The 13,840-nt window shown below is 36.7% G+C and overlaps 1 protein-coding gene across 4 annotated transcripts in view; it reads right to left on the reverse strand.

The window, feature by feature from the left end:
• The window catches only part of LOC113081399 (vinculin-like), a 34,597-nt gene that overhangs the window by 5,521 nt on the left and 15,236 nt on the right, over positions 1 to 13,840 (reverse strand). For 2 of the 4 annotated variants that reach the window (XM_026253505.1, XM_026253503.1), the window contains exons 6-17: positions 13,495 to 13,655; positions 8,326 to 8,416; positions 7,224 to 7,371; positions 6,376 to 6,529; positions 5,332 to 5,507; positions 4,473 to 4,663; positions 2,861 to 3,060; positions 2,444 to 2,572; positions 1,693 to 1,842; positions 644 to 752; positions 262 to 564; positions 53 to 177 (exon numbers count right to left, since the gene is read on the reverse strand). In XM_026253505.1, coding sequence (XP_026109290.1) covers positions 53 to 177; positions 262 to 564; positions 644 to 752; positions 1,693 to 1,842; positions 2,444 to 2,572; positions 2,861 to 3,060; positions 4,473 to 4,663; positions 5,332 to 5,507; positions 6,376 to 6,529; positions 7,224 to 7,371; positions 8,326 to 8,416; positions 13,495 to 13,655 — 1,937 coding nt within the window. Of the gene's footprint in view, positions 1 to 52; positions 178 to 261; positions 565 to 643; positions 753 to 1,692; positions 1,843 to 2,443; positions 2,573 to 2,860; positions 3,061 to 4,472; positions 4,664 to 5,331; positions 5,508 to 6,375; positions 6,530 to 7,223; positions 7,372 to 8,325; positions 8,420 to 13,494; positions 13,656 to 13,840 lie in introns of all 4 variants that reach the window. The other 2 variants (XM_026253504.1, XM_026253502.1) reach the window with 1 other exon arrangement.

The raw sequence follows: 13,840 nt of genomic DNA on the forward strand, positions 1-13,840 counted from the left end.
TCCCTTTAAGACCTGAATCGAAGCTTTAATGATGTAGAGCTGCGGCACTTACATGCAGCTGATCAAGGTCTGGAGGTGGAGGAGGAAAGTCAGGCTCCTGAGGCTGGAAGGCTTCTCTGACTTTCCCAACAGCAGCCAAGATCCTGTAGCCAGAGTCCAGGAAGCTCTTTTGAGAACCTAATCATGAGGAGAAAAAGATTTCTGTCAGTAATCAGAATAAATTGTTTTCTATAAATGTATCCAGAACATTAAAAAAAAGACCTGGATCCTGGATGTTTCCTGCCACGGCTTTAGCAGCCATAACCATGGGTGAGATTGTTCTACCAAGTTCATCTGAAGCAGCTTTGACCAGTTCTCTGAATTTCGGGTCCTCTGAGTTCTCCACTTCCCGTTTGGCCACCAGAAGGACCCGGTTAGCCCGCCGGGCAATGCTGGTGGCCCCTGCAACCAACATCTGGGGCTGAACGTTAGCCATTGCCACCCGGCATTTATCGATGTCTTTCTTAATGGCCTCCTCTGAAGCATCCAAGAGGGATTTAGTGTCAATGGCTTCATCCACAAGACCTGAAATAAAGAGTTGGAATATTTCAATGATTTTCAAAAGATTGCATGGGGTACTTCATCTGATATGGGCTTTGCTTACTGGTCATTTTTTCAATGTTGTCAATCCATTGGTTCTTCATGGTCTCAAAGTGCTCGTATGCAGCCTGGTTGCCAGGGTTCTTCAGCAAAATGCGTGCAGCAGAAGTGACCTACTCATGAGAACAACAAAAGACAGATGCACACTTAAATTCAATCACAACCAGCTTAATAGTACTCATTCTGAAAGCCTTTATTGGAAGAATTATCAACAGAAAAAATGATGTGCACTGATATATCTTTTATATTCAAAAAATCTTTTATTTTTTCTTACAAAGGCTGTCAAAATTACAGTAATGTCTAAAGTCACACTTTTTAACAAATAAATATTGTTTCAAAAGGTTTGTATGTTTTAAATCACAATAAAAGTGAGTGGCGAAAAAAGTACTGTATTATTACTGTGACAATATAAAAGCTAGATATTTTAGAAACATCCTACGGAGCCCCGCACATGACATGCAAGAAAAAATTATAAATTGTGCGCACGATTTGCTAATTCGTTCCCTCAATGTACTAAAACGTGCACACGACTGCTATTGTGTTCCCTTGATTTGCTAAATTGTGCACAAGATTTAGCCTACTATTTTTTTCCTGCATGTCTTTATGCGGTGCTCCGTAACATCCTCATAATTTAACACTCTAATTTAACTTTTCTCACACGGTGCTATTTTTAAGAATGAGGTCACATTCGAGATCATAATTTTTGGTAATATCTGGCATCAAAAAGCTTGAATGCCCTTCGACAAATGTTGCTAGATCGGATGAAAAGTTGACATCCCTACTATGCTTCACTGATTTTTTTGTACTTTTCTTTTTTTTATTTTCTCTGTATAAGTGGACGGCTTCATGGCATCTGTTTGTACATAGTTCTTTTGAATCTTGATTTGTGATTTATTTGTGAAAGTGAAATTAATCTGAATAAAATGTTGATCATAAAAAAAAAAAGCTTGAATGCCCCTGGAGACTCTGCTAATGTTCAACTATCAGGTCAAGTACGCCATTATGTGCTCTTGAAGTAGCTCTGGCCGTCCACAGATACACACATACACATACCTGAGGTGTAAGATCTCTGGATGATTTCACAGCCGCCTGGATGCCTTCAACTGTGCTCTTATTGGCTGTTCCCACGGCAGCGGCCTTCTCCGCTGTAGCACCCAGTCTACTGGCATGATTCTCAAAGTTAGATGCCCTTTCTTCAAACACCTAGAGGGGAGAAAATACAAAAACGCATTCATTTTGGAATTCATGTTATTAATTAGAATGATTATTTCATCATTAATCATTTAGCTTTATTGGAATACTATTATAGCTTTTGTTAATATTTTTATATTTTATTTGAAAGTTTTAGTAATTTTGTTGTGTTTTTGTTATTTGAATTCGTTTTTTTTTTTTACATCTATATAGTTTTTTTTATTAGTATTATTTATAGTTTATTTAGTTTTAGTTCTTTAAGCACTAAAAGTTGCCTTGGCAACTAAGTTCTATTATATTATATTATATTTTAGTTATTGCTAATTTCTCTTTAAGTATAAGGTAACTATAATAACTATAAATAATGACTTAGTATGTTTGTATGCATTTCTGACCTAGTTATAAAATAATGATTTTGGGGATTCCTTCCAAATAAAATAAAAACTAGCCCTAAGAATAAAAGTTTATATTACCTTCTAAAAATAGCGAAAGTCTTTTTAAAAAATGGTGAAAGTTTTTTTACAATTAGGTTTATGGCTTGGAATGCTTTGTGTGAATTAACACATTTGATATGACGCTGAAAAGCATGCTGCGCTCTGTATACTGAGCTGACCTCCTCTCTGTTGGGGGTCTCAAGAGGCGCAGTTGCTGCCACAGCCAGGAGTTTAACTGGTGTGGTCGTATCACTGAAAACATCAGACACCTCCTGGGTCATTGCTTCCTGCATCTTTGCCTTTAGATCCTTAAAGGAAAATATGATATGATGTGGTTATTTAAGCGTGCATTCAAAAACAAAAATAAACATTTAATGAAAACAAAAAAACTGTCATGCAAATATTTCCCAGCAGAGGGTGGCATTTGCTTATATATCATATTGAGATAAAAGCCCTTGATCTTTGTTTACTGGAGTACTCTAAAACCAGCAGATGTGACCTCTGCACTTCCTATTTGATAATGCTTCACCCACACCTGCTGCGGGAGAAAGATACTGGGATCTTTTTTAATAGAATAGGGGGACTCGTTGCCTCACGTTAATTGCATTCAGGAGATGAGCAGCCACGGCGCGCGCCTGAGGACTCTCTCCCTCTCCCCGCGCCGCATGATCTGATAACTGCATCATCAGTTGCTCCACTCGCTCACACTTTGCTAGCAGTTCCTGTCTGTACGGCCCTGGTAGAGAGTTTGCCAGCCGACAGCCTTCTGCTATCAGCCCCCGTATGGCAGCCTGGCCTACAGACAGAGACATGACAGGCTCCCAATGAAATGTGCCATTTCTCCTGAACAATCAAACAGGTGTCCCAAACACTGCTGACTTCATCATACTACTGTTTGGACAAACAGAGTCTCTTCAGGGAAATTAACCAACAGATTGCTTAAAGCTGATAAACATTACACATTTTATCTTTAAGCCACGATCATAATCAAAACTTTTTATATGTCAAGCCATTTTTTCACCATCTCTGACAAAAGATTGGGAGTCATTCATTCATAGTCCATGTGTTACCACCCAACCAGATGCGATTTATTTGAAGTAAAACTCACATTTCCCTTGTGTTTATGCCATGTGCATTTGTTTTCAATTGTGCTTGATTCTCATTGGTTCATTGCTTTCATTATGGTCATGTGTTTTTTGGTCAGGTGCACATTTGCTCATTAGTAGTTTGTATTTATAACCCTGATTTTGCCATGCATCTTTGTCTAGCTTCGTCATCTTTTGATGCTGTAGACCACAAATGTGAGTTTCATGTCTTTGCCATGCTTTATCAAGTTAAGTCATATTTATTTTAAAAGTGATTTTTTTAGTTTTAACTCTTTTTGAATCATGAAATAAACTGCAAATGATGAATGCAAAGTGCAGGAGACAGAGCAAAACAAAACATGAATTAGAAGTACAAATCGAGGATTTGTAAAGAAAAATGTCTGGGAATTTGGATATAATATAATATAATATAAAGATAGCAGAAGGTAGAGAATTTCATTCTTAATAAACTTTATAAAGTCTTAAATACGGATATTTTTCTTTGAGAAACGCATCGATTCACTTTAGAAGGAAGTGTGGAGCACTTTTTTATGATGGATGGATGCACTTTATTTTGCTTCAAAATCTCACCATTCATTGCCATTATAAAGCTAGGAAGAGCTGTCCTAATATTGGTCTTGCCATACACTCAAAATTGTGGACTTTCTCCTAAACGTTTAGATCATAGTGTAAGTATGTGAACTGGGACAAACTCTGGTACTAAACTGTGCAGTTCTGGTCTAGAGTTACTCCAAGACTAAGTTAACTTGAAAGTAACATGACCTGTTGTGAATAGGACACGAAGCAGCTATTTATGTTTTGAAATAGTTTAAGTATGACCATAAATACAACCGGGACAGAGAAAATAGCCATCTGTCACATCACACAGTATAAAGGTCCAGAGTCAAGTGACCAGTTCCATAAAAATGAATAAGTCATTCAATATGCCAGTGTTATCCTTTGGGGGAAAATAATAGCCTCAGATGACCAGATGAATATTTTACTGCACTTAATAACAAACACGGATATAATAACAGTTACTGATTTAATTTTAAATGTAAATGTATTGCCAAGCTTCTTTTTGTGTTTAAGTGGTAATGTTTTACCTCATATTGCCACCCACCTACTCCATGATCGTCCACTCCAGGGTTGTTGATCCAGTGCAAGGCCTGCTCCATTTTGCCCTCTAGTGTAACAGCAGCCTTGGCAGGTCTCATGTTGGCCACAGCACGGTTAGCCTTTGCCTGCAAGTTCTGCAAAGCTGTGCCAATCTGCTTGGCCAGCGCTCTAGCCTCAGGAGTATCTCCTTTACCACTGTGGCACAAAAAAAAGGCCAGAAAATCAAATTTAACACAAATTTTAATTTTTTTTTTTTTTTTTTTTTACAAAATTACCATGAGGTTAAGACAAAAAATATATAAAATAATCATTGAAACATTTCCTGTGAGGGCAAATCTACATTTCTTATGGAAACAAATATTTCTCTTTTTTTTTTTTATGTTGCAAACAGTGAATTTTTTTAGATTAAACGTTATTTGATGAATAAAAAAAAAATCAAACAGCATTTATTTGAAACCGTATACCGTCCTGTATACTACAGGAGCACTGAGCAGTATAGAGCGCCCTCTCGTGGCTGTAGACGGTAATGTTTTCTCTTGGTTCATTTCTCTTAGTTAATTTCTCTTGGTTCATGTCACATTACTTTTGATAAATAAGTCGCACCTGACTATAAGTCGCAGGACCTGCTAAACTATGAAAAAAAAGTGTGACTTATAGTCCGGAAAATACGATAATCTGTTCTTACCGTGAACATGATTTCAATTTTTTTCAAGTGCTGATCAAAGACACAACATTATCTAAACATGACAGACTGGCATGAATGATATCAAGCTGCAAACCATCTGTCCTTTGAAAGTGGAAAAGAACACTTTGAATGCTTTTGTAAATTAAAGAACTCACATGTAATGTAGGTCTGTACTTACATTTTTCGGAGTTCAACCAGTCTCGCAGTGAGTCCTGCGACCTCACTGATGGAGCGCAGAATGTCATCTCTCTCTTTAGGGTCTTCACACAGGTCAGCGATGCGCTTGGCCTCCACCAGAAGAGCGCGGATGTTTTCTTCCCCCTCCGGACCACCGTTAGGATCAGCCAGCCAGCTCTGTACAGAAACAACCATTCAAATTATGTAACTGTCACAATCCTTTCATACTTAAAGGTGAATTAATGTGTTCATTTATGTAATATTTTATTTGTTATTTTAAAAGTAAACTAGGCTCTTCTGTTCTTTTATTATCAGAGCAAACATACTACTGACACTGTCAACATTTCCTGTTTTTGAACTTGAAGGAATATTTATAGTCATATTGTCATTCAATCATGTTCTAATCATATAGTTTGCTGTCATCTGAACTCATCTGTGGTTTTCTGTCACAGCACACAGTACAAGGATTCCTCCGGTTATCCACCCTTTAAATACGTCTGAGTCACAGCACATCTCCACTAAATAACATCAGACCAGACAGATGTCTGCAACAGCTCTTTAAATGTGGACATGTCTGTAATTAAGTGTACCCTACCCACACGTCCTCTGGGACGCAAATACAGTCTCTTCAAATCAATATCATAAAATCTAAACAAAAGACTACAATATGAATAGAACTTTTCAGAAAAAACGCTTCACATATCTTTTGTTGTTGACATCAATGGCCATTCATTGACTTGTTTGAAACTATCCAAGCTGCAGATTTATGTAACGTTTAATCATTATGGGTCATGTAACTGCTTTAATTATAACAAACATAATATCCATTAATAATGATTTTACATATACTTAATGATATAATAATAGTAATAATACATTCCATTGTTGTTAAAGAGACAGTTGTTGACATTGCTATGATTGGGTTATAAATGTTGGTATTTTGTTGACATGTCAACTGAGCCTCTAACCAAAACCAGTTGAGCACCACCTAAGACACCCTGCCTGAGCACTGCAATCCGCTAACAAAACATGCTTCAGGACTGACCTGGGCCGTGTCGATTCTCTTGGCGATGGCTTGTTTGGCATTGGTCAGGGCTTCCAGCTTCCGAGCAGCGTTCTCCACTTTCCCCATCAGAATATCCAAACCCTGGCCCACCTGCTGAGCTTTCTGCATACCCATAGGGGTGGCACCCTGACCTCTGAAGAAACAATATAATATAATCTATTTTAATAGTAGAATTACATGATCACACAATCAACAGGAGAAGAGAATGACTTGATCATACATTAAGATCTCTCTGACTACCCGTTAACAAATTGAACATGAAAAGCATCTGAATAGCATGTGTAGGTCAGCCGTGTCTGAGAGAGTGATCAGTGGGCCGAGGCAGCCACTAATTATCCGGCCCTGCAGCTTTAATCTGCTTTCCTTGAGTCTATCTAATGAAGTCAGAGCCCAGCGTCTGATCTTTCACTTTCACTCCAGCTTTCAACAACCCTGACATGTGGAGCCAAACTGTACCACACCGTTCCTTCCGGTCAGAAATAAACTATCCCTGGAGATTTAGCCCGCTAACAAACAACATCTATACTGTGTTTATTGAAAAACCTGACACACTTTCTCGTTTCATAAATTAGACGCAGTTACAGCCCCTGAGAAACATCACACAGGGGTAATGCATTGTATAAATGATGATGAATATCATTATGAACAGCACAGGGTTGCACTGATGCATAATTCAGCTCACGCAAGCGCCACAGAAACATGTGTTGGCATTTGGCTCTCAGTGTGAAATGCTGAACTGAGGAGTCTCTTAGTCGGTTGAATCAGCAGTATAATGGGCTTTGATTATAATTCTGCTTTTTCTCCGGGTGCACCTGAATGGGGCGTACCTGGTGCGCACGTCTGACACCTGATCCGTCATCTGGCCCAAGGTCTTGGCTGTTCCCAGGATCTCTCGTCTTTCTTTCCCCACACAAAGCTCACCCACTTTTCCTGCTTCATCCAGTATCTGCCGCAGCGCATGCTCTCCCGGATCTCCTGTACGAGAACGTCCAGAGCAGACGTTACAAACACAGTGTTAGGCCACTACACATACACTTTTGATCCATTTCAAATCATGTACATTACACAAATATGAAGTACATAAAAAAGGTACAAATTACATATTAGTACCTTTTGAAAAGATTTTGTGGCTTTGTGTACCATTCAAAAGTTTAGAGTCTATAAGAGTGTTTTCTTAATAAGAAATTCATACATTTTTCCATAAGGATGCCTTAAATTGTGTATTGAATGGTAAAAATAATACTGAAGACATTTATAATGTTCCAAAATATTTACATTTCAAATAAATGCTGGTCTTTTAATTTTCTATTCATCAAAGAATCCTGATTAAAATAAATCCACCAAAATATAAGGCAGTACAACTGTTTTCAAGAAAGGTTTTTTTTTTTTTTTGAGCACCAAATCAGCATTAAATAATGATTTCAGAAGGATCATGTGACACTGAAGACATGAGTAATGACATCACATGAATTATCAAATAACATTTGAAAATCCTACTGAACCCCAAACTTTTGATCAGAAGGGGTCATATTATTTTTCCCCTAAATTTAGGGTATTATTTTAATTATTCATAATTTAATTAGTGTTTTACAATACTGTAATCTCAAAAAAATGCATAATTAGTTTTTTCATTACCCCTGTTTTACCAGTGTATAATCAATCTCTCTGACCTGTATAATCAATGACTCCACTGTACATGCTCCCTTAGCGTGTAAAATGAGACACAGTTCCAAATAGACGTCATTTATGCATCCATTTTAGCGATCGTGTGTATGTGCTTAAATATGGAAGCTAAAGGACAATTAGTAATTTCCACAGCATAGTTTCAATAAATGGTCTTATTTTACCGTGGAAGTTTTGACTGAAAGTCACAGTGTTTCTAGCACAAAAAGCGGAAATATCCCAGTGAGCTAATGGATGTTATGTTACCTGGAAGACCGTTAGGGTCCCTCAGCCAGCCTTTAGCCTGACCCATCTTTGACTCGATCAGTGCTAGTGCTCTCCTCATGGCCTCTGTGTCCTTCAGAGAGAGAGAGTGTGTTAGTCAGTAATGTCTGTCATATTGGCCCACAGGGCAGGATCTGAGCGGTTACAGCTATTTGTTGCAGTAACAGTTTATGTGGTCATATGAAGGAGTAGATTCTGAAGGGAGGGGGCTCTGCAGCTCTTTCCCTCAATCACACACACAAAGTGTGAGAGGGGCCCACATTATCACCACTTCACACTCCACTGCACCACACACACATTTAAAGAAGAGCCCGTCTGGTTCGGTCACTCAGCCGTGTGTATGGCACTTATCTCTACTGCAGTCTAAAGCAATAGTCATCTGCAAAGGCACTGCATTCACATCAAGAGCATTACACTGAAAGACAAATGAAGGGCATGGGTGTGAAATTAGGTTCAGTACAAGTATCAAGGTCATGCCTTCAATACTGATGCCTAAAAATATTAAGGCTTATTAAGGAGATGCGTGCAATTAATTTTCTAAGCAATCAGACTTTTGCTTGCTGGCAATTATTAATACCCTAGCAAAACCGAGCATCCATAACACCTTAGCAACTGAAAACATGCATAGTGCATTATACAAAGTTTTTTAATAAAACAAAGACTACTGGAGTAGGTAAAAATAAAAAATACTGTTTCTGTTTTTCTACTTAGAATTTAATTTCTGAATTTAATTTAAATGTATTGTGTTACTTGCAGGGTTATTATAGTCAACTAAAATTAAAACCATAATGTTATGAACATTTTTTTAAGAAAAACTTAATTTTGGCCAGTTGCCAAAGGCAACATGTCTCATTTTATAATTTCAAATTAACTTGATGTACTAAAATAAAATAAAATAAAATAAAATAAATAAATAAAAGTATAAATGTATAGAAACTATAAAGACATATAAACAACTAAAAATGACAAAAACACACCGTTACTAAAACTTTAAATTAAAAATGAAAATGGAAAATATACAAATTTTAATTATTCAAAATATTAATCAAACTAAAAGTATCTAGATACAAAAACAATACTGGTTTACATGTTTTTTTTTACTTGTTTGTGAAATGTACTAACAATTTCTGAGTGAAAAAAGGGTTTTATACCATTTCTTTTTTCAGTGCAAATATATTTGCATTTTCTTGTATTTTGACTTCTGGTAGTGTTTTGTGGCCCCTGAGGGTCTCAGTCTTACTACTTATATCTTTAAAACATGGAATTGGTCTCTTTTGACTCGGTGCAGCAGGCATCCTGGCCACAAGTTCTGTGGCAAGCCCCACTCAAGATAGTGACCTGAAAATGTTTGTTGTCTTTGACTCAGCAAGACAAGACAATAATGGACCTTGAGCTCTTGTTTTGTGCTTGTGGTCTTCCCAGCAGGAGACACACTCAGGCAGCTGAAGCAGCAGTCAGATCCAATCAGGAGAGAGAGATGGGCAGGAAATTCTGCTGCGTATTACACTAAATCTCAACGGTAAAATACTGTATGTTAAAATTTCTCTAAAATATGCAGCTAAATACATGTCAGCCAGCTTTCAAGAATCCATATCAAAAAGCCTTAATATAGTTTGTGGTCATCCCAAAGCAGAACTGAAGCACAAGTATAAATCAATGCGTCTTCTCTCAGCTAAAACGAATTATCCACCCAATCCATTTCCTCTGCCTGCTTTGCCTTCCTGCTGTCCAGTAACTGCCGCTTTTAAGCCAACTGTTCAGCATCTAGCAAGAGAGATCACATTATTTCTAAGTTGATGAGTCATTTCCTATTTGTGTGCATTCTTGGATAGATTCAGCTCAGGGTTGGGTTTCATTCACAAGCCGGGAAAAATGTTATGTGCAGTTATTCAGGTTTTTTTTGTTCTTTTTACTTCAGATATTATTGCAGAAAAATATCAATGTAGTAAATGCATCTGCATTTATAAACAGTTCAAATGTTTGGGCTCAGTACATATTTATTTTTTTATTTTTTATTTTTTTTGCTTTTTACTTTTACTTAGGATATGAACTTTCAACTCATAAAAGAATCCTGAAAATGCTTCACAGTTTCCCCACAAACATTAAGCAGCACGACTGGTTTCAACACTGATAATGACAGGAAATGTCTCTTGAGCACTGAATCAGCATATTATAATGATTTCTGAAGGATCATGTGACACTGAAGTCTGGAGAAATGATGCTGAAAATTCAGCTTCGCCATCACAGGAATAGATTACAACGTATGCAGTTATTCTAAATTGTAATAATAATTCACAATATTATTGTCACAATATTTATTGTAATTTTGTTCAAATAAATGAAGCCTTCATGAACAAAGACTACTAATAAAAGCCAAAAAACAACCACAAACTGACCGTTAGTGTACAGAAGAAATTAACATTATATATTTCTATGTAAAATGTATAAAAACGAACCTAATGCTAGCTTTAGAATTTGATGTTGCATTAGTATTTCACATGCTGTGGTATTACAAGCAAAGAGTTCAGAAATAGGCCAGGATGTCTAAACCAGATCAATATTTCATGATGGAGCCTGTTTGAACAATCTCTGCTTGAATATGCATTCTTCTTATGTGCCTGATCTCATGACCGATATCTCAAGCTGTGGAGAATTACAATATAAAAAGGTAGACTGATGAACTTACTCTTCAAGAATAAGACACTGGAAAGCTTAAACATTATTCAGCTGGATGACAACATCTGTCTCTCTTTGGCTAACAGAGTAAATAGTGTCAAGAAAGATTTGGGCCAACTATAACTTGAAATTGTTATATAGAGAATGGTGCCAACTAAACCAAGGCTGCTCTATTATGGCAAAAATCATTATCATGATTATTTAAGTCAATATTGTAATCATGATTATGAGTGGGCCACATGACCAAAACTGTACATGAGTGATTTATTTTCCATTTTCTGTAAATGAGGTTATAATATCATAACCATTGGAATTGAAACTGTATATCGATTAATTGCACAGCTCTAGATTAAACCACTTTTAATTGCTAAACTGAAAGGTAAAACAAAGGCTATACATTACATGCTCTTACTATTATATTAATTACACTGTAACAAGGACACCTTAAAGTTTAACCGATATTTTAATAAAAACAGGTCCAATATATCCCACCGTAATTTCCTATTACAACAGGAAATATGTGAATATAAAAGCAAACCTCAAACTTAAAAAAGTGGGAATAGCTGTGTCTCGGTAGACATAGAGCATAAATTCATATTAATCTGGAAAGACAGCTTGTGTTCAGATGTTAGTGATTAACTGTGAGAGTGTGTCTAAATGAGGGATGAAATGAGACTGAAGTAAATATGGATGTGAAGGGTGAGAGATGGCACGGTGTCATTCTACGGCATGGCTGAAAATAACCTCTCTAATTGCAATTCACTGTTTACAGCATATAATATGGCAAGCCAGGCTGAGAAAAAAGGCTTCTATCAAACATCATGTAGGAGAAACAAGAATGTATATACGAACACACACATACTGTTAGCAACACAATGATCAGGCATGCAGTTTGTTGCATTACAGAGCAGGAGAGAGGAGCTTACCTTCTATGGGAAGGGAAAAAATGGAAGAACACAGAAAAGAAAGAGCAAAAAGAAAGAGGCATTTTTACAGAGTTATACCAGGGCAAACTGAAAAACAGAGGTGACAGCAAAGTAAAGGAAAGCTTAGGAAACTGATTTTGAGAGTAAAGTGATTTCTTAAGGAAATATTTAATATGCATGCTCAGCAAGCAGGGTGTCATCAGTTAGCAAGGGATCAAATGATTCAGTAGACTTCATGAAGTATTGACAAGTAGATAATTAATCTTACTGTCAAACATTGATGTTATGTGTACAGTAATAAGTGATGTTTTTACACCTATGCTGGTTATCAGGCCTGTGTTTTTATGTCATATAGTCAGTGAACAGTTTTGGGAAATGCAACAGATTATTGCATTAGCAGGAGGGGAGCATCACATTCATTCAGGGAGAAAAACAAAGATACACCAAGAGGTCTCAATAGAGCACAGCAATGAATGCCCACTTTTGAAGTGGCAATGTATAATTTCTGTAAATTTTTATGTACATGCATTAAAAATGCATTAAGAGCCTGGAGGCCAAAACTTTTTTGATTTGAGGACCAGGGTAAATTTAACTTATTTTGTCTTTGGGGAAACATGTAAGTATCTTCTGTAACTTCTGAAGGGCAGTAATAATGAAAAGATATATATAATATTTAGGCAAAATAAGGAATACGTACACATCTTTTTTGGTTTACACCCCAGGTTCTTAATGAATTGTTTTTCCTTCTTGAGCATCGGTGAGCATTTAAACCTTTTATAATAGTTGCATATGAGTCTCTCAGTTGTCCTCCTTGTTAATAGATGGATCTCAAAATCATACAATCAGTGTTGAAAAGGGTTCAAATATGCTAAATATGCTGAAAAATGTAAGAATTTGTGGAACCTGAAGGATATTTCTGAAAAACAGCGGGCAGTTTAACTGTTCAGTACAAACAAGGGACACAAGAACAACTATAACTAAACAAAACCAAAAACAGTTGGCTCATCCAGGTGACAACACAGCATTAAGCATCAAGCGTATTTTAAACGATGATTTAAATTGATTTTTAACGATGACATTTTTATAAATTCAAGTATTATTTTCTCTTGTGGATTATATGTAAACGTCCTTTGGTAAAACTATTATCATTGTGTGCATATGCAGCTAAGATCAGTGCTGAGATATTTTGCTATTTCTACAACAACAGAGACTTTACAGATTATTTTCAGTGTCTTATAAAATAAAGAAAAACCATTTTATTAAAATGTAAAAATCACACCAAAAGATTGACACATTATCCCTAGAAGTAAACTTCTCTATGGACGAAATGTGTGAGATTTGGACTTCTCTTCACCGCTGCCAATGTCTTTTGTAAACACAGTACAATAACACTAAGTGTGTTCACTTAACTTGCCCAGGGACTGCAGGACAGTAGTTGTCTCACCCAGGGAAGCCTACATAGCTTAGTGTAACTGTTTAAGGTGGGGTTTTCTAAAGGAGTCTGTGTATGTATGTGTGTATGTATGTATGTACATGATAAAGCTCATACTTTGTTGGCCCAGGCATCCTCATCCCATGAAGTGAGTTGCAGCACTCGGATTATTTCGTTGATCTCGGTGCTCATCTTCTCAAACGTGTAGTTTCTGTTCTTCAAGGCCTCCTCCACACCATGACTCTTGATGCACTTGGTTGTCACAAAGATTTTAATGGCTGATGGGTATCCAAAAACAAACAGTTTTGTTAGTCCTCCCTTTTCCTTTTATCTAAAAACTGTTGTACAGATGAAGATGAGAGTGTGGTTTAAAATCAGGCTACTAATTGTCACCATATTAGTAGACATATTTGCAAACATCGACATTAAAAGCCTTTCTGCTTTTCGCGTGTGCAGATAAGCT

This window comes from Carassius auratus, unplaced genomic scaffold (genome assembly GCF_003368295.1).
Source record: "Carassius auratus strain Wakin unplaced genomic scaffold, ASM336829v1 scaf_tig00034142, whole genome shotgun sequence".
NCBI classification, from domain to species: domain Eukaryota; kingdom Metazoa; phylum Chordata; class Actinopteri; order Cypriniformes; family Cyprinidae; genus Carassius; species Carassius auratus.